Source organism: Podarcis cretensis, assembly GCF_951804945.1.
Source record: "Podarcis cretensis genome assembly, chromosome: 16".
Taxonomy (NCBI): domain Eukaryota; kingdom Metazoa; phylum Chordata; class Lepidosauria; order Squamata; family Lacertidae; genus Podarcis; species Podarcis cretensis.
The window spans coordinates 1,455,024-1,476,516 of NC_137186.1; the positions used below are offsets into that span (position 1 = coordinate 1,455,024).

General features: G+C 40.8%; 2 protein-coding genes across 2 annotated transcripts in view; one reads left to right on the forward strand and one right to left on the reverse strand.

The window, feature by feature from the left end:
- Nucleotides 1–21,493, reverse strand: part of LOC307205699 (uncharacterized protein) — a 330,448-nt gene that overhangs the window by 87,167 nt on the left and 221,788 nt on the right. The window lies entirely within an intron of this gene.
- On the forward strand, nt 9,789–18,116 carry LOC307205224 (vomeronasal type-2 receptor 26-like; the record flags this gene model as incomplete). The annotated part of the gene is made up of 6 exons (XM_079957420.1): nt 9,789–9,865; nt 11,432–11,723; nt 12,722–13,603; nt 14,442–14,669; nt 16,384–16,510; nt 17,215–18,116. 6 exons carry the CDS (start codon nt 9,789–9,791, stop codon nt 18,114–18,116), a joined length of 2,508 nt encoding a protein of 835 aa, XP_079813546.1.

Here is a 21,493-nt window from a genome sequence, read left to right on the forward strand (position 1 = left end):
AATTGTTTTCAGTTCTGTTATTCATCTCTGGAGCGGATGCGTAGGTGAACTAAATAAAAGAAAACAAAACAGGAGTAGGTAGGAGATGCTGGATTTAACCTGTGACCTTCGATATGCAAGGCAGATGCTCTATGACTGAACTATGAACCTTTAATGCACGTAGCGTGTCAGAGCCTGATGGTTATTCTAAAGCATAACATTGTATACCATACAGAGTATTCATGAATTAGAAGGATTCCTAAGCCACCACAAGCACCTGGACCTGTGAGTAGAAAAGTCTATCAATTGACAGGAAGGCTAGAAACAATGCATGTCTTTTCAAGTGAGTAGGGTTTGAAAGGGCATGAAATATGAACCCAAAACTTCTACTTTGGAATAAAAGTTGAGGAATGAAGCCAAAACTGGAGAGCAAATCAGGACTGAAGAATAAACCATGAGGCAGGATCAAAGAGCATCCAAAAAGCTCTAATACAGAGGTCAGCAAACTTTTTCAGCAGGGGGCTGGTCCACTGTCCCTCAGACCTTGTGGGGGGCCAGACTATATTTTGAAGAAAAATAATAATGAACGAATTCCTATCCCCCAGAAATAACCCAGAGATGCATTTTAAATAAAAGCACACATTCTACTCATGTAAAAACATGCTGATTCCCGGACAGTCCATGGACCAGATTTAGAAGGCGATTGGGCCGGATCCGGCCCCCGGGCCTTAGGTTGCCTGCCTCTGCTCTAATAGCCACAAACTGGTTTTCTAGCCTGTCTGTTTGAGAAGATTCAGTTGAGGTTCTGAGAGATGTTGCAAACTTCAGCTCTTCAACTTCCTTGCAGGGGAACTGCCCACAAACATCTATCTGTTTGGGTTTTAGCAGTTGGATTTTCTTCTCTCAATCCCACACCAAAGCTAGTGTCCAGACTTTTCTTTTGCAAATAAGCAAATAAGCAACTAAGGTTCTTTGCAGTTACACTTTCCCCAAAGGAAAACAATTTAAAGCAATGGACCTAGATTTGTCATGTGAACTGTCACGTGAACTGTTTACAATGGGTCTACTTTGACTAAACTGTAATGGTGTACAACCTTATTTTGCTGCTGGCTGAGGAAGCTCAATCTATTGTATTGTCCCATTTTTTAAATTGCTGGCAGATTTTGAAGTCCAGCCATGGTGTTCAGGGATGGTTTTGTCATTTCATATCAGAAACTATAAATAGGAGAAAGAAATCATATCCAAACATTAAGCAGCATTCATTGTTTTACCTTTAATTTCAGTCAGATTACTTTCTGCTTCCAAACGCAAAACCTTCATCTTAAAAATAATTCCTATGAACAAAATTTACCTGCGGAATCTTGTAGGTGCCCAGTATGGCTGCAATGTGCCCAACTATGTTGGAACTGGGTCCCCCAATGACTGCTACCAGATGGTTCTGAACATCACATTTGTAATTAGGGATGAATTGATTGTGTGTGGAGAGAACTTTCAACGTTGCCTGGCATGTGAACATTGGATGGAAGTAATTGTTATATACGTCAAAACCAAGAGTGATGTTGGGTAGGATTTTGGAGTTGTCGTTGATCTCCTTCACTGCAAAAACCAGGGCCAAGATGTGCTGGTAATTCTGCGCCAGTAATCTGCAACAAGAGTAACATGTGGCATCAAGAGTGTAGCAACTGCAAGAGATATTTGCTACATTTCTGTTCAATATGTTGTGATGGAAAGCTCAGCTGGACCAGAGTCTGGTGATTCCAAAAGGGGACTGGAGCCTCTTCCTGATTGGCTGCAGATTACCGCTAGCTGGAGTCAGCGATTTGGGAGGGAAAAGGGAGAGTAGAGAGTCGTGCTCTTGGTGTTAAGCCTCTGAGCTTAGATCAAATGACAGTGATGGGTGTATTTTAAGTGTTTCAGGCAAGAGAAAGCTTGGAAGCTGAATTGGGGACAGGAAAAGTAGCTGTGTGAAGATACATTCTACTTGGATCTCATTTCAGTCAGAAGGGGGGTGATTTTCTGAAAAGAGAAGAATTCAATAAAGCGAGATGAGCGTCGCAACCCCAGAGTTGTCTGCGACTGGACCTAATGGTCAGGGGTCCCTTTACCTTTACCTATGCAATATAATTTAGTTATTCGTACTTTTTATTTATTTTTAAAATTGCTGAAGTTTTGTATATTATTTATGATTGTTTTATGTTAATTTATGTTAACTGCATAGAGCTTTATTTCATTAAGCAATTTATTATCCTGACATATAAAAATATATCAATAAATAACCCAACCCTACTAAAGCAAACATCAGTCTACACCACCTGGAAATATTAGTCAGGCAGAAGTATGGCATGGTGAACATTCTCAGCTGCTTACATGAACTCTCCAATCAGCTCCTGATATGGATGCCCTTGGAATTTGATCGGGTCATACAAGATGTAGGTCTGAGAAATTATACCAGCAACCATCAGCTCTCCTGACCGATAATATCTATGAAGAATAGGAACAGGCTTACTCACTGTACATTTAGCAGCAAGAATCCTGCCCACTGTTTTAGGCAGGAGCAGTAATCCCAACACTATAAATAATGACATACTGTACAGCAGCATTATTTCTTGAAATCTTCACCTGTTCCACATTATCCACCAAATGTCCTTGAATACAAAACAGGTTAACTTGAATGATCAAACATTCAGTGTGATTTTTCATGGTTAGAAACTGAGATGAAGTGACAGTCATCGGATTTATATTGTGCTGTGTCTAGAATCAAGTCTCAACTCTGAATAGATCTGGATGTGCTAATGACATCCTTCTGTCTTGTCCACCATTCTACCAGGACCCCTCTGGGACACGAGTAAGAAGTCAAATCAATTATGGCTAATTTGGAATAATTACAGAGAAGATAACTGCATGTGCAGAGTCAGGCACTGGAGGCAATGCAGCAGGAAACAATAAGTTGACCACATGTGTGTAGAAAGTTCCACCGATTCACTGCAGTGGAATAGCAAGAGACACAAAAGTTTGTAGTGGGCCATAAACAATGCTGGGGGGGGGGGGGAGAGATGCAAGATAAAATACCAGAAAAGATGTGGCAGGTTGAAATAGCCTGGTGTTGAAATTGTGTAGTATTTTGCACAAGGTACAAACTGCTGGGGCTGTGCACAGGATTCAGCCGCAGCCTGAACCACAAATCAAACCATGCCAATTTGGGTGGAATCTGGCTTTGACTAAGTCAGTTGGAGACAACCCCAGATCAACACTGTTTGGTGAACAACCACCTCCTGGAGTGATCTGGAACTGTCAGAGGTGGGGCATCAGGCAGGAAGCAGAGGCAGACAGTACCAGGATGTTCCCTCTTAGGAAAGACCCAGGGGAAACACGTCCCAGCAGGAATCTTCTGCTCACAAACTGAAGAGTGGCCGATTCAACTATGCCAGGAGCTCCTTTGCAAGTAGCCTCCACCCAGTGAAGGTTCTTACAAAGCAGCACCCTGCAGGATCGGATTTGCTCAGAAGTTCTTTTCAGCTCCTTCACAAGCCTTCAGTATTACTTATTTTGGGCCCTATTGATGCCAGAGTTCCATCATCAGTAGGACCAGGACCATGAATGATGCTAGAATGGCTGGAGCGTTCTTCAGCTCTGAAGTCCATTGCATCCTATGACCCCAAGACACCTTCCCAGAAGCCAAGGATTTGCATTCTAAGTTGCAATATATTGATATCACAATAGAGAAGATCTTGAATAGAAATAAAATCAGATAAATACATAAATGAACCATTGTCGTCCTCCCAGTTGAACGACGTGGCACAGGGAGAGAGGGAAAAATAGTGGAAGTGAACAGCTGGCTTCGCAAATGGTGTAAACAGGAACGGTTTGGATTCTTAGATCACAGACTGCAGTTTCTTGAAGATGGACTTCTGGCTAGTGATGGGCTGCACCTCACAACGGTTGGGAGGAATGTTTTTGCCCAAAATCTCAGAAACCTCATCAGGAGGGCTTTAAACTGACTAATGTGGGGGAGGGAGACAGTGCTCCTGAAGGTAGGAGTCTATCAATTGATGAAGATGATCATCCAAATGTCATAGACCAAATGGAGCAAACAGCATGCAGACCTAGTGGTGGGAGGAAAAAATCCTTAAATAAGAGACACGGGGGAATGATTAATGGACTTCAATGTCTGTACACTAATGCGCAAAGCATGGGAAATAAACAAGATGAGCTTGACCCCATGGACCAGAGCACGCCAACATCTTTCCCAACATCAGGGTCTTTTCCAGGGGGTCTTATCTTCCCATGAGGTGGCCAAAGTATTGGAGCCTCAGCTTCACGATCTGTCCTTCCCGTGAGCACTCAGGGCTGATTTCCTTAAGAATGGATACATTTGATCTTCTTGCAGTCCATGGGACTCTCAAGAGTCTCCTCCAGCACCATAATTCAAAAGCATCAATTCTTCGGCGATCAGCCTTCTTGATGGTCCAGAGCTCTTGGTACAGCAAACTAAATATGACATAATAGGCATCACTGAAACCTGGTGGGATAAGTCCCACGATTGGAATGTAATAATGGAAGGATACAATCTATTTCAGAGAAACAGACCAGACAAGAAAGGAGGAGGAGTGGCATTATATGTCAGGGATGTGTATACCTGTGAAGAGATCCAAGATTTAGAACCTCAAAACCAAAGTGAGAGCATTTGGGTCAAAATTAAAGGAGAGAAGAATAACAGTGACCTCATTGTGGGAGTTTACTATAGATCCCCAAGCCAAACGGAGGACATAGATGATGCCTTCCTGGAACAGATGGCCAAGCATGCAAAAGGAAGGGAGATAGTAGTAATGGGGGACTTCAATTACCCGGATATTTGCTGGATGTCAAACTCAGCCAAGAGCATAAGGTCAAACAGATTCCTCACTGGCCTTGCAGACAACTTTGTTGTCCAGAAAGTGGGAGAAGCAACAAGAGGAACAGCCATTTTAGATCTGGTCCTAACCAATGTTGATGACCTGGTTAGTGGGGTAGAAGTGGAAGGATCATTAGGCGCGAGTGATCATGCTCTTCTGAAGTTTACTATACAGTGGAAAGGAGCAGCCAAGCATACTAGGACTCAATTTCTTGACTTTAAGAAAGCCGACTTCATAAAACTTAGGAAAGTGCTGGGTGAGATCCCATGGACAGTAATACTAAAAGGAAAGGGAGTTCATGATGGCTGGGAGTTTGTTAAGAGGGAGATAGTAAAAGCACAACTTCAGGTAATACCAATGAGACGGAAACATGGAAGGTGCCTAAAGAAGCCAGCGTGGCTATCTAAAGAACTTTTATTATATTTTTTTATAAATAATATTTATTAAAATTTTAAAGGTTACAAAAAGAAAGAGTAAAAACACCATATCAAACAAGAACAAAACAACACATCACAATAAGAAAAAGGAAGAGGAAGAAAGAAAAAAAACCCACAGCTAATCTTCCCATAACTTGTCTTTCATCTGCTTGTTTCCTTGACCTCCTCACACCTCCCTTTTTTGTATTCTAGTTCAGTTAACTATTTCAGCAAATCCTTTCCATCTTTTCCACTTTTTATTCTGTAATTTATCTTAATATAATGTAACTTTACTTTCCCTCCTTTCACCAATTAACAGTCTATTTTTTCCTAAACCCTTATAACATTTCTGCTAAGACCACATATCTTCATTCCAACATCCTTCTAACATTCATTAATTTTACAATGTTTCTGTAGATAGTCTTTAAATTTCTTCCAATCTTCCTCCACCAACTCTTCTCCCTGGTCTCGGATTCTGCCAGTCATTTCCACCAGTTCCATGTAATCCATCACCTTCATCTGCCATTCTTCCCGGGTGGGTATCTCAAGAACTTTTAACTGTGTTAAGATTTTTAAAAAAGGATGTGTACAAAAAATGGAAAAGGGGGGAAAACCACCAAAGAGGAATTCAAACAAATAGCCAGCACGTGTAGACACAAAGTCAGAAAAGCTAAAGCACAGAATGAACTCAGGCTGTCTAGAGAGGTTGAAAGCAACAAAAAAGGCTTTTATGGGTATGTTCGTAGCAAAAGGAAGAATGTCAGGGAATGGTCTGAAGACAAGGACTGGGGAATGCATTCTATGGCACACCAGCTTCTCTCCGATGGAGAGTTGGAGGGGGAAGAGTCACTCCCCCTGTCCACAGAGTGTTCAGAAGCAGAGAGACAGACAGAAGCTGAACAGCTTAGGAAGGAGTTACTCGGTTATGAGATAATGACAAGAGAGCCAGAAGGGAGGGGGCAGCTAGCTGATGTCAGGAGACCAGGCTGCCCTCTTGATAACACAGCACACAAGTCGTAATTAGCTCAAAGATTTATTGCAATACAACCAATTAGCCTCGGACGTCTAACCAAGTGTCTGCGGCTTACGAGTCAGTTGACCCTTCTAAGGAGTGCTTCCTGGTTCTGCAGAATATCCTGAACCTATGACCCTTACATTTCTTGTTTTGTTTCAAATGCTTGCTAATTCTTATCTGTGAAGTTACTGAAGGGAGAGGAGGACTCTCCACCTGGCACACTGCTTTTGTATCTAACCCCCCCCCCATATACAATAGGGATGTATCAGCCATCTTGAGTAAGCCCAAGAATTGCAGCATTATTATTAGTAGAATTAGTATTAGTATTATTATAAAGTCTCACGTAGGAGAACAAACTAAAGCAGTCCAGTGAGCATGCATGCAGACTTACTGATTGATTGATTTGTTAACTTCCCCTTACTGCAAGGTATTTTATTAATAAGTAAAACAAAACAATGGCAACCAAAAAGCAATAAAAATGTACAGAAACAATTACAATTTCCTGTGTTGTTGATTTTAAAAAAATAGTTCCATGCACAAAAACAATTAAAACAGTTAAATAAAATTTACAGATACAGACTGGAATAATATAGTGGTACCTCAGGTTACATACACTTCAGGTTACATACACTTCAGGTTACAGACTCCGCTAACCCAGAAATATTACCTCAGGTTAAGAACTTTGCTTCAGGATGAGAACAGAAATAGTGCTCCAGTGGCGCAGCAGGAGGCCCCATCAGCTAAAGTGGTGCTTCAGGTTAAGAACAGTTTCAGATTAAGAACGGACCTCCAGAATGAATTAAGTACTTAACCCGAGGTACCACTGTAAGGATATCCACTTAAAAAGCTGGTTGGAAGAGGAAGCTCTGTAGTTAAGGACCCAAAAGACAGTAGATATGGTGCCTGTCCAATATTTAATGGTAGCAAACTCCAAAGGGCAGGTACCACCACGCTATGGGAACTGGTGATAAGAAATTATCTTCAGGAGGTCCTCTCCTGCTACACCGTCCTGTATGGATGTTTTGACCACACCCTGTACCCACCTGTCCATACACCCGGAGCTTTAATAAGCTTTAATAAGCCAACAGTTCACAGTGGGCTTTCCATTTCCTGGACTCAAGGTTACCAAGACTAGGAGCAGATGTTGACAATACAAAAAAGCTCAACTGGACAGTTGGATGCAATAGAGGAACAAAAATGGCCCTTACTGACAGTTGAGGGGGTCATGAAAAACTGGGTATGGAGTGGGGGGTTCTGAATAGCAGCAGAACCCATTGCAAATTTCCCTTGCTGTTATAACAGCTTGATAAGCCACGCTTCTCCCAGGAACATGCATATTTAAGAGATGTCCTGGTTTCCAGCATCATTTACAACAAACTATAGTGTGGGGAGAAGCTTCCTTCTGTTACCTTTGTCTAAAGCACTGGTGTGCAGTCCCTAGACTAGCGCATGGGTAGGCAAACTAAGACCCAGGGGCCGGATCCGGCCCAATCACCTTCTCAATCCAGCCTGCGGACAGTCCTGAAATCAGCATGTTTTTACATGAGTAGAATGTGTCCTTTTATTTAAAATACATACATCTCTGGGTTGTTTGTGGGGCAGAGGAATTCATTCATATTTTTCTTCTTCAAAATATAGTCTGGCCCCCCACAAGGTCTGAGGGACTGTGGACCATCCCCCTGCTGAAAAAAGTTTGCTGTACCCTGGGTCACTGGTGAAACTAGCCTAGTCTCCTAAATCAGGCATGTCCAATGTGTCAATCACAATCAACCGGTCGATCATAGGATTGATTTTGGTCAATCAAGAGAGAGAGACAGAAGTCCAGTGTGCTCCGACTGGCTCCTGAGAGAGAGAAAGGACTGGTTTATGGAGAGGGAGAGACAGTTTATTAGTTTATAACAGGCTTCCTCAACCTCAGCCCTCCAGATGTTTTTTGTCCTACAACTCCAATGATCCCTAGCTAGCAGGACCAGTGGTCAGGGAAGATGGGAATTGTAGTCTCAAAATATCTGGAGGGCCGAGGTTGAGGAAGCCTGGTTTATAAACTAATATAAAAATATAGTTTGACTTTTCTCACTTTTTTAGTTACTTGTCCATCTAGTAAGTATTTGGATCTGCCATGATGATATCCAAACATAACTACTGTACCTGTGAAATTAAGATTTATTGTTTGTTTGTTTGTTTGTTTGTTTGTTTGTTTCATAAACTTAAATCAGACTTCCTCAAACTCGGGCCTCCAGATGTTTTTGGCCTACAAGTCCCATGATCCCTAGCTAACAGGACCAGTGGTTGAATTGACTCCCAGTTCATTGTTCATTTATGGGCCAATATTGCACACTTGATTCGTGATTTTGCATTGGTACAAATTGGGTTGCCAATCTCAAAACATGAAAGGACTCAGTGAAGGAGGTCACCCCAGAAAAGAAAAGAAATAGAAATATTTATCCTGTCTTTCATATAAAGCCATCAGTGTCCTCTGAGTACTTGCAAATATGCACCTAATCAGTGATATCGCCCTCAGGATTTGGCCCTCAGCTTCTTTACTTTTATTATAAAACTGACCTGCAAAGCCTTCCTAATAAAATCCTAGAAGCCTCCGTTGCTTATATGTTAATCTGAAACAATGATTTGTTTTGAACTGCACAGTGGGAACTTAGGAGCAAGTGTAGAGTGAGGAATCATTTAGGTTACACATCACAGAGATAGCTGTAATTCACTTTAAAGTTAGTGGAGAAGAGGAGGCAAATTGTACCATTGCCATTTCTAGTACAAACAATAAATTGTGGCAGACTAATTCCATAATCGAAGTCACTATAGGTCATCCTCAACTCACTGCTCAGTTGCTGTCCCACTAGGGCTGAGTGACATTTCCACAACTATTTTTGCATCAGCCGGCCTGCTATGGATGATGCCACCCACCACACAAATATTTTGTTATACTGATTATCTCCTCTGTAATTATCCAAATTACTATGTTTGATTCAGCTGGCCAAAGCTCTGGGGTTTTCCAGAAGACAACAGGCGACCCCCCTTGAAAAAACAACTCATATTGATATGATTTTATAACCACACTGTGCCATTGCCAGATACAGTTAGGGACTTGAGACATGTGAAATTGAAGGCAGATAGTTCCACCTATGAGTTGTGTTGGTCAGGTTCCCAACTGGCATTCAAGACATGCTTTGTTCACCTGCTAAATATTAAATATAAGCTGGACATAGGTCAAACGATATATCTTTTCAGAGCAGGCAGCCATCTAAGTCATCTTGTTCAAGCTAGGCTTGCAAGGTTAACCATGCTGTAGAGCGTGTGGAGGAAATTACATTTGGCACTCTCTCTATCAGGAAGATGAGCACTGTGATGTTACTGTTGCTATTGCTACCTCATATGACCTGCAAAGTATTAGATTGTCAATGCAAAGGAAATAATCCTGGGCACATTTCACAGGAATGGTATCAACCAAGCAAAATAATCATTGGCGGAATAATGTCTCATCTCATCTTCCTTTTATCTGAACTTTCCTTCCAGATGCACCCTTCAGAGGAAGAGATTAATGCCCATCTGTAAGAAATCATTTTTCCCATGCACCCTTGAAGAGAGGTTGGCTTTTATTTTGGCTTTTATTTACGTTTTTATGTCTATGAATGATTAATTAGGTAGATTTCTGACTCATCTTTTACTCTAAAGATCCAAGGCAGGTTGCAATTTTTTAATATATATATATATATATATATATATATATATATATATATATATATATTAAACAGATTAAAATAAATTACAGTCACAAGAATCTCTGTTTCAGTTGTCAAAGGCCAGGGTAAATAGGTGTGTCTTAAAATTTTGATTCAAATAAAATAGAAAGGTATTAATAAATGCATTTGCTGTTGGTACCTGACATTTTTTTCATTCAAAATTTATATACTGTTTGATTTTAATAAAATACAGAAAACGAACATTAAAATCGTATTTAAAATCACTTAAAACAGATATTTAAAAACATTCAAAGCTAAGTAAAGTAAGCCATAAGATAAAACAGTTTTAAAGAAATGTATCTTCCGGATTAGGCTTTCCAAAACAACCAACCAAAAAAAAAATGTTCTAAGAACGCAATGGAACGAATAAAGTGAAGGTGCCCTTTATCAGATTTGAAGCAAGAACTGTCAATGAACAAACACCACCTTCTCACTTTCTTCCAAACTTCACAGGATATTTTCAGGGGAAAGGGAGTAGATGTTGGAGATTGCAAAACTGTGTGCTTATAGATTTCATGTATTTTGCTACTGTCTCCAAATTAAGTTTATTTCAAATTAATGAAGTACACAACAATAAAGGGCATTAATAACAGGACCTTTGAGTTGTTAAATTTCTAAAAGACAATTTCACTCTTCTCCGGTTATGTCATATAAGCTAAATCATATATGGGATGGCTATGATACCTATTAATTTATTTGCTTCCAGAGTTGTTTCATTTGTTTTAAAATTACGGCTTCTTCAGGAAGATCTGTTGAAATAAAGTAAAAACAGAGGGGAAACATTTCAGCAGACTTGTGTTTCTTGTGCATATTTTTTAAAAGTTGCCCATGCATTTTGCAACTACATGCACACAACTTTTCAGAATGAAATTTCATCATGAAGTTTGAGGTTTTCTACAGTTGTAAGAATGGACTTGTATATCATTGATTCCCCCCCCCCCCTGCATTTTTCTGCTGGACCAGCTCTGATGAAGAGTGTTGGTTTCCTTTCTTCTTCAAACTTTTCAATAACAAAAATCTATGGTGAAAATGAAAATACTCTCTGGGTTGAGAATGTTGAATTGTAGGAGGGCGTTGCCTCAACGATTTCTGGTATGTGTCACACACACCCTCCAACAAAAATGGTTCCATTTGGGCAATCTGGCTCCTGGACCAAAGCAATTTGCCAGCTCTCATGAACAGGTACACGTCCCACCCCACCCCACTTTGTATTGATGGCAAGAGAATGTATCATTTGTGAAACTATATTTGATGGATCTCACCTTCATGTTATAGTATCTGCAGCTCAGCACCAGCGAGTTAGAGTTGAACACTACATGGATAACATGTTGATTTCTCCCTCTAATGATGAGCATGTATTTCTCTATTTTGTAGGATGGTCCCAAAGTTTTATCAGCACATCATGGCCTTGGCATTCGCCATAAAAGAGATCAACGAGTTTCCCAATATCTTGCACAACACCACTATTGGGTTGCACATTGATGATAGCTATTACAATGCAAGGATGACCTACCGTACCACTCTGGAGCTGCTCTTCAAATCACCCCATTTTCTTCCAAATTACAAATGTGGCAGCAGAACACACCTAATGGGGGTCATTGGTGGACTTCGGTCTGATACCTCCTCACAGATGGCAGATGTCTTGGGACGTTACAAGATTCCGCAGGTATGGAGTTCATGGGGAAGTATTTTCAAAATGATGAATATTTTATTTTTAGATTTATATTCCATTTTTTTCCACAGTCCATGCAATGGTTTATAATAAAACTAGTAAATAAAGGGGCAGATGGGGATTGTCAACCTGGGAAGGTAGCCCATATTCAGAACAAATAGACAAACAAAAACACCTTGCTCTGCTTTCCTTTGGACCACAACAGCATGGCCAAGAGGGGGGGCTTGTCATCTAGGCAGCCCACGACCTCCATATACACTGCCCAGGCTTGCAACCTGGGGAGGTCACTTTGGTGTTGCTCACACAGTGGTTTGGCTTCAACCCATTGTCTCTCAAGGAAGATGGATGCCAACAAGTAAACCGGAATCTATCAGAAGCACAATCCATAAACAACAATCACTAATAACAAAACTCTCCTACAAATGCCCTCAGAAAATGTGTGTTGTGAGTAAGAGGATGGATTGAGGTCAATAAATACATGAAATCATGGAAGATGGGGAAGGTGGTAGGGTAGTTAAACTGATCATGGAGCTGGAGGACAGTCTTATTAGATAAGCCTGGCTGCCTCACCTTGGAGGTAACATGGCAAGAAGTCTGATTCTGAATGCCCAGGTGGTATTCCCCCCCCCCAAGAACTCTCTAGCTCTCTTGGCTGCTTGACTAATGATTAGCTTGCCACTCTCCTTCATGCTTTCATAATTTCCTGAGTAGATTATTGCAATACAATCTGTATGGGACTGCTATTGAACAAATATACAGAACCCACAGGCTGGACACCAGTCTGATGTTTGTTTAGAGGTGCACACTACGTAGAACGGAACATTTGTTTCTGGGTGCAATTCCAACTACTGACTCTGGCCTTGGAAATAATAAAAAATATGCATCTAGAATTTACTGCAAGAATAAAACCAGGAAATGATAAGTGTTGGATAGCAGGGATTCCTTACAGAGTCTTCAGATAAATACCTGTCCATTACTTTTTTATATTTTAGTTTTCTTATGGCTCATTTCACCCAGCAGTGAATGATCACATTGGGTTCCCCTCCTTTTACCGCATGGTTCCCAACGAATCTCTTCAGTACCAAGGGATTGTCCAGTTACTTCTGCATTTCAAATGGAAATGGATTGGTTTGATGAGTTTTGATGATGATGGGGGACAGCATTTCCTGCAGACTATAGAAGCCATGCTTTCCGAGAATGGCATCTGCTCAGCCTTCACAAACAAAGTTCCAGCTAATATCCGTATATTGGAAATGGGCGATATGAACAAATACATATTGGAAAGTATTCCTATTTTTAGGGACAGTAAAGCCAATGTAATTGTTATATATGGGAAAACGTCAAACCTCAGGTGGTTGGCTGCCATTATCTTTGGGATCAAAGAGTCTCTTGCTGGTAATCTTTACTACAATGCAAAGGCACCTTTTGGGAAAGTATGGATTACGACAGCCCAGATTGATTTGGCACTCTTTCTATTCCAAAGAAACTGGGATATCCAGGTGTTCCACGGAGCCATCTCCTTCACAATTCCTTCAAAAGACATTCCAGGTTTCCAAACATTTGTTCAGAGTATGAGTCCTACCCAATCAAAAGGGGATGGCTTTATCAAAGATTTCTGGGAGCAAGCGTTTGACTGCTTTGTTACAAATTCTGGTGGCTCTACAGATATTGATGGAGCATGTACTGGTGAGGAGAGGCTGGAGGACCTTCCTGCGCAATTTTTTCAGTTGAAGATGACAGGCCATAGCTATAGCATCTATAATGCTGTTTATGCTGTAGTCCATGCCTTACGTGTCAAATACTCAGCTAGCTCCAACCACAGAAAAATTGAAAGTAGAGGCAAGCTGCATTCTTGGCAAGTGGAGCCCTGGCAGGTAAATGCCTCCACACTCACAAACATCTATGACTTGGGCTAGAGTATTATAGTGGCACATAGAATAGTATGCATGGATTTAGTTTTTAGCTGTCTTCAAAAAATAGGTCCAAGCAGCTAGTCAGACTCATCACATCAATTTCCTTTCTGTAGTTTCCATATATTGTTTAGACCAGTGGTGTCCAAACTTTTTTTCAAAGGTGGTCAGATTTGATGAAGTGAAGGGCCGTGGGGGCCAACCAAAGGGCCAACCAAAGTTGTTGACCTTTTTGGGGGTTTGGAGTTGTCAAGCTTCTTTTAGGATTGAAGTTGTTAAGGTGTTTTTTTTTTAGGATTTTACCCCAGGAAATAAACTGCCACAGGGGCCAGATTAAACTGGCTGGTGGGCCGGATTAGCCCCCCAAAACAGACTTTGGACATGCCTGGTTTAGACAAACTTGCTCAGGTGCTTAGAAAGTTAAGGTAATTTGAATCTGTTTCAGTATTTTAACTTTAGTGTGTTTTAAAGTTGGGCAGTAATTTTTCCTTGATTTCCTTGTCTCATCTTTTTGTAAACTGCTTTGTGTATGCCCACTTTTGCCACTTAGCTCTACTGCCACTGGCAACATATTCCTAGGAAGGTGTTCCCACAAAACGACACAGCTCTCAGATGGGGGGAAACCCAACTATTGTGTATTACTTTGTTCTTACCTAAGGAAATTGAATTAGCCCCAATTAATTTACTAGGATATATTTCTGAGCAGATATGCTTAGCATGAGCTGGAAATGGTTTGTGTATATCTTGCTGAGAATATTCTGTCTCTGATGGGGCTCTCTGTTCTATTTCTCTCCCCATGTAGCTCCATTCATTGCTTAGGAACAACCCACTCAACAACACTGTTGGAGACAAAATTATGTTCAATGAACATGGGGAATTTGTAGCTGGATTTGATGTTACAAACATAGTCACCTTCCCAAACAATTCCTATGTCAGAATCAAAGTGGGAAGGCTGGATCCTCAGGCTGCTCCGGACAAAGCACTCACCATCAATGAGGAAAAACTTCAGTGGCACAGAGACTTGTCTCAGGTGCAGAGCATTGGCAGAGCATCTCGTATGATATCATTGACATCCATCCATGGGCTGGCATCCGTTTAAAATAAATGGCTACAAATTTTGTTTCATACAATCAATGACATTCATTGGCTTGGCATAATATTAGCACATTACTCCAATTAATAAATCACAACGTATCTTCAGTAAGGGTGGTAATTTGTTGGTTTGTTTTTGAACTTAGAGTAATTTTGCATGCTGTCAATCACCTTGCTGGTTTTTTTTTAATAGAAAAAGGCAGCCTACAATTATACACAAACACACACACACAAATATATAATGAGCGATATCATTACTAGAGAAATGCCGCCCTAAGGAATATATTAATTGTGAAAACTCTTTAATTATTTATTAAAATGCTTGTACAGTGGTACCTCGGGTTACAGACGCTTCAGGTTACAGACGCTTCAGGTTACAGATTCCGCTAACCCAGAAATAGTACCTCGGGTTAAGAACTTTGCTTCAGGATGAGAACAGAAATCGTGTGGTGGCGGCAGTGGGAGGCCCCATTAGCTAAAGTGGTACCTCAGGTTAAGAACAGTTTCAGGTTAAGAACAGACCTCCAGAATGAATTAAGTTCTTAACCCATGGTACCACTGTATACCTCAATTTCATTGAAAAGAACTGAAGTTTATATATACAGAATAAAAACCATCATGCCATCACCATCATCAGATCAGAAACCATTACAGAAAGCGTCCGAATAAAAGTTTTCAGTATGCATTTAAAGGTCAATATAGAAGCTGCATTCTGAATCTCCATTGGAAGAGTGTTCTACAAGGCTGGGCCAATGGCACTCAATTTCTTGTCAGTATCAACTGAATCAATGTGGGGGACAACCAGTGACACTGTCAGGAATGCACCAGCTCCTAGTGGAACGTTACAGCCTGCAGCAGAACAGAGAGGCTCAGATTTGTCTCCTCCGAGCATAAGAATGCCGGTTGCCAAGTGAACAACTGGGAACGGGCTGGAGCGCAGCCAAAGCTCTCAGGAAATTCAAGCAGGAGGGAATAGAGACATGGGTAGCCTGTCAGAAAAGGAAGAGGCTGGAGCTAATCCAATAAGTGTGGAGAATCGGCAAAGGGGTGGGCTGTTAGACAGGAAGCAAAACAAGAGACGTAAGGTTCATAAGTTCAATATCTTCTAACATCAAAGGAAGGATTCTTCAGGATTCTTCAGAAGGGTCATTTTGAGTAATGATGACGGAGGCTTTGTTAGAGCCATCCGGAGCTATCTGTTTTTGCAATAAATCCTCCTTTTTAATTACCTATGCTGACTGTGTTACCAAGCTGAGAACTGGGACTTCTGACAGACACTGAGCTGGGATATATTTGTTCAGGAAGTCCCTAGACCTGGATTTTGAACCTGGCTTCGTAGCAAACAAGAAGCCACTGCAGAAGATTGGTGCTGGTGGCTAAGAGACTGCAGATATTTTAGCCCATCTTGTCTTGCTATTTCTAATTTCATATATATTTTTTTTGGTATTTTCTAGTTATTGAAAAAGTATAGTACAGGGTTTGACATAGACAGAGATTTGTTTATGATGTTTTCCTCTTATTCCAATAGTAAGCATTGCCCACACTCTCTGCACTGTCTCTGTAGTCACATATATTAATGTTTAAAATTAATCAACCCTTCTTTGTAAAATAAAAACAATTCCATGGAAAATTATTCCTTCATCAATGTATAGGTGCCTCCATTCTCCTTATGTAACGATAAATGCTATCCTGGGTACAGCAGAAAAAAGAAGGAGGGGATGAAATTTTGTTGCTACGATTGTTATCCATGCCCAGAAGAAATGATCTCAACACAGGAAGGTAGGAGACATGTTTAAATATTTCTAATGAAAAGTATAGACAGTTCTTGGAGGCGGATGCATGAGATTTAGCCTGTAGATTATTTTCAATAGTGTTTTTCTGGATGGGAAGGAGATGGGAAGGGTGCTTCAGCAAAAACAAAACAAAACAAAAAAACCCAACAGCATATTGTATGGCCCTTTAATAATGTTTAAAACAACTGATCATTTGATGAAATCTTGGAACTCCACCAAAAAGAGGGGGGACGGGGAGAAAATCATAGATCTGCACAATAGAAAGCTTGATCACTTTGGCTGATTTAATGCAAAGGAGCCAGGCAAGGGGTCTAGTGAGCTTTTGACGATGCCTAAAGCACTGACAAAGAGGGGGAATAGTAATAGTTATATGTCTATATATATATACTCTTTGTTATATACTGTAAAAAGGAAGGGAAGGCTCAGGAAATCTCAATTGAAATCAACCCCTTTTCCCTATCTCCAAATAGCCTGCCACACCACAAGTCTTTCTTTACTCAATAGGGTTAAAGAACCCTGGCAAACCGCATGTTTCTTATGCAGAATGAATGAGAATTAATCCCTGGAAGCAATTACCAAGACTGCAAATACTGATTTAGGTGGACTCATAGAAACTTGTTTCTGATTACTGGTGTTATCTTTAATACACACACACACACACACACACACACACACATCTTTCTCTTACAGACCTGGATTATTGTACCAGATGCCCCGAAGATCACTTCCCTAATAATCGTAGAGATCACTGCATCCCCAAGATTCAAAGTTTTCTTTCTTTTGAAGATACTTTGGGCATTACTTTGACTTCTCTGGCTCTTCTCTTTGCCCTGATCACAACTCTGATGCTTGCGGTCTTCATTAAGCAGCGAGACACTCCCATCGTCAAAGCCAACAATCGGAGCCTCACCTACCTTCTCCTTGCCTCTATCCTCCTCTGCTTCCTCTGTGCTTTGCTATTCATCGGACAACCCAAGAAGATCACCTGCCTCCTCAGACAAACAGCTTTTGGCATCATCTTTTCGATTGCTGTCTCTTCCGTTTTGGCTAAGACTATTACAGTGGTTGTGGCTTTCATGGCCTCCAAGCCAGGAAACATTTTCCGGAAATGGGTGGGGAAAAGATTGGCACATTCTGTCGTATTGTGTTGCTCCCTCGTCCAAGTCGCTGTTTGTGCTCTTTGGTTGGGTTTTTCTCCCCCATTCCCAGATTTGGACAGTCACTCAGTGTATGGAGAAATCATAATTGAATGTAATGAAGGGTCAGTCACCATGTTCTACTGTGTCCTGGGTTATATGGGCTTTCTAGCCATTGTCAGCTTCACAGTGGCTTTCCTTGCTAGGAAGCTGCCAGACAGTTTCAATGAAGCCAAGTTCATCACTTTCAGCATGTTGGTCTTCTGCAGTGTGTGGCTGTCCTTTGTTCCAACTTACCTGAGCACCAAGGGGAAATACATGGTGGCCGTGGAGGTCTTCTCCATCCTGTCATCTGGCTCAGGTTTGCTGAGCTGCATCTTTACTCCTAAATGCTACATTATTGTTTTTAGGCCTGATCTGAACAAAAAGGAGCAGCTAATAAGGAGAATACATTAACGTTTCAAATATTCAAATCATTTTCTTCATTTTAATTTGTTTTCTGTGAAAGTCAGCTTCCCTGTGCAATGTCTGATTTCAGACCATTCTTTTGAAATATTTGAAGCATTCTTCTCACATACAGAAAACAAACAGCCAGTGAAATTTATGTAGAATGAAACCTTCATATGCCTTTTTGAGCAATGCCTTCCTCAGTATTGAATTTTGTTCCTGTTTGCTTAGTGAAGTACAGTAAATTGTAGAATTTGGAAGTAAAATGTTGAACAGCCTAATCCATAGTGTCCTTATTTTCCCATTCCTATTTTTTGTGTATATGTGAGTCTTTAATTACAAATTTGCACTTGTGCTTTAGAGACACAACAGCCATTTTGTGTCATGCCAGCCCTCTATTGGAAGCCATTTTGAATCATGTGAAGGAAACAATGGTTGCTATTTTGTTACTTGTGCTCATATACATTCTCAAAATCGTAGCTCCCTTGGCTCATAGCTTATAGCTCACATTTCATTTTATAAGTACAAAGTCTACTAATAAAAGGCTAGAGGACTCGAGTGATCATATATCACTCCAAAATACATACTATTTTGATATGAGGAATTATCTAGTGATAACCAGTGGAAATTGAGGACAAGGAACAGGGCAGGGAGTGTGGGAAATGACACATCACCAAGGGGGCTTTGTTACTTGCCATAATGCCATTGGAGAGCAGGAGTTCAACTGTAACTTTAACAAATCTAATAGAAATATCCCTGTATCCAGACCTTTTCTATCCTGGTGGTCACTGTGGGTCACTTTCAAGTCACCACTCAGCTGAAGACCAACTAGAGAGCTGAAGAAGTTTGATTTGACATCTCACAAACATGTTTGAATCGGCAAGTAGTAATGTCACCCTGTAATTACCCAAATTACTGTATTTTATTCATCTGGCCAACTCTGCAGGGACTTTTCAGTGGGGTGGTGGTGCAGAAAATAAGCATGCCTGAAAGGACTTTATATCATCTCACTGTAAAATTGCCAGCTACAGGCAGGGGGATTGGAGAGAGGCAAGGCTTGAGATCTAACAGGTCAAGAGGCAGATTATTGTCTTGCAATTGATGTGAAGGGACATTCACCCTCTTGATGGTAAATGCAAGGTAGATACGAGATACAGGTCCCTAAAAGTGTATTTCCGAAAAAGACCAGCAGCAGAGCTAATTTGTTCAATCCAAGCTAGCAATAATAACTATACCCTAGAGCATCAGAAAGGAATCTCAGTTCAGAGCTTCCTATGGCCATCAGGACGAGGTTTGAGATGTTGTTCTTGCTGTTGCTACCACATACGGTTTCCAAAGTAGAAAATTTCAACTGCACTGGGAATGATCCAGTACATATTCCGCATGAATGGTACCAGTCAAGTGAAATCCACATTGGAGGAATAATGTCTCATATCTACTTCCTTTTAACTGATGTTGATTTCCTGAAACACCCTTTGGAGGAGGAGATTGGTGTCCAACTGTAAGAAATTATTTTTCCCACACACCATAAAAGTGAGCTTTGCTTTTATTTTGGTGTTTATATCCTTTTAGAATCACCAAAGGTTGGTTTATATTGAACAGTATCAATTGTTGTGACTGAGTGAATGTTCCCAAGGACCAGAAGACATTAACTAGATATATCATTGTTTTAGAAACCCATTTGAATCATTGAGATGATTTCACTCAGCTGAGGTGATAGGCTTGCCTGCTGAGGCTTCCCATTTTACCAAAGAAGAAGCATTTTCTCTCTCTTCTTATTGGCTTGTTTCTCTATCTTTTTAAAATTCATACAAAACAGGTCAATGATCAAAGATGTGCTGCTTTTTAAGAGATCTCCATTTTCCCCCACCTGGAAATATCTCAGTAAATATATGAAGTGCTTTAAAAATCAGTTTGTAACTTTTGTTAAGTTCTTCTATCAGTTTCCCTCTGAGCAAACATACATTCAATTGCCACAACCCTTCCCTTTACTGAAATTGCTGGTGGAGAAGAAGAGCATAGCTGCTGATTGGCTGCAACAACTTGAGTTTATGGTGCCCTTCAGGACCACTTGAGTGTGAGGCTGATGTTTGTGTCAGCTTTCCAGGGCAGGCGCACCCATGAGGCAAGGTGAGGTAACTTCCTCAGATGGCAGGATCCACAGTGGCAGAAGATCCTGATGTAGATATTTATTCCCCACTTGTTCCTGGTGCAGATCTTCACTCATCCCTTCTTCCCGGGCAGGGAAGGTGTGTGTGCCATTTTATGGTTCACCTAGATGCCAAAATCTCTTGAGCCAGCTCTGTCACTACCAGTGCTGATTGGTTATTTATCAGGAGCTGGGACTGAGTGGGTGAAAGTAGTATTATAGCTTCCCCTCTCCAGGTGACAGCCTGCTCTGAACTGACCCTTTCTCAGGTGAAAGATGGGAGAGATGTATTAAATGGTCCAGCGACTGTGGGGCAATGAACCCATTAGAGCTTCAGGGATGTGGAGATGGTCTTATATGTATATGCTTGGTAGCCATTCTTCGTAAGTTCTAATATTGTTCTGTATGTGTTCAGTATTGTTCAGTAGTGTTCAGTATTGTTCAGCATATTTATGACTGCTTCGGTTACAAAGATAATGTATAAATATATAAATTTTAAAAATAAAAAAAATTGTCCAGTAGCACCTTAGAGACCAATTAAGTTTGTTCTTGGTATGAGCTTTCATGTGCTTGCACACTTCTTCAGATACACTGAAACAGAAGTCACCAGACCCTTATATATGGTGAGAGGGTGGGGAGGGGTATTACTCAGAAAGGTGGTGGGAATGGGTGATTGGCTGAAGTACCACTGTACCTGTTTTGTTATTTTGCATATTTCTTGTAGGAATGATGTCCAAAAGGATTGAATTTGGTGGCAATCCCACCACATCTGTAGATATGTTCCTGTAGTGGTGCAACCTCCCCTGCATTTAGGTGAAGTTCCTGGGTGTGTCAGCACCTGCTTCCAAAGTGTTAGGTACCATCTATGAAGTAGTTACAAAGTGAGTTTCCTTCTTTTGGCTGAGATGGACTTAAAGGGTGGTTTAGACCACAGTGAAGATCATTCGGTAGGATTTATTTCATAACCTATATCAGGTTCCCATTGGTCTTTAATTGTGGTGAGGGATTTTGTAGGGTCTTGGAGTCCCCTTTTGAATAGTGTGGATACAATCCTCTTGCTGTGTCCCTCTGTTGTCAGGAGAAGTTTTTTAAAGGTTGTCGGCTGCTGCTATGATTGGTGGATTATTTAAGAAGTCGTGTAGTTGTTGTTGGGTCAGCTAGGGTATTTGGGTGTCTGCTAGTTTGTTTTGTATTTCTTGTGTCGGCATGGGTTTGTCATTTTTGTAGAAGTCTGTTA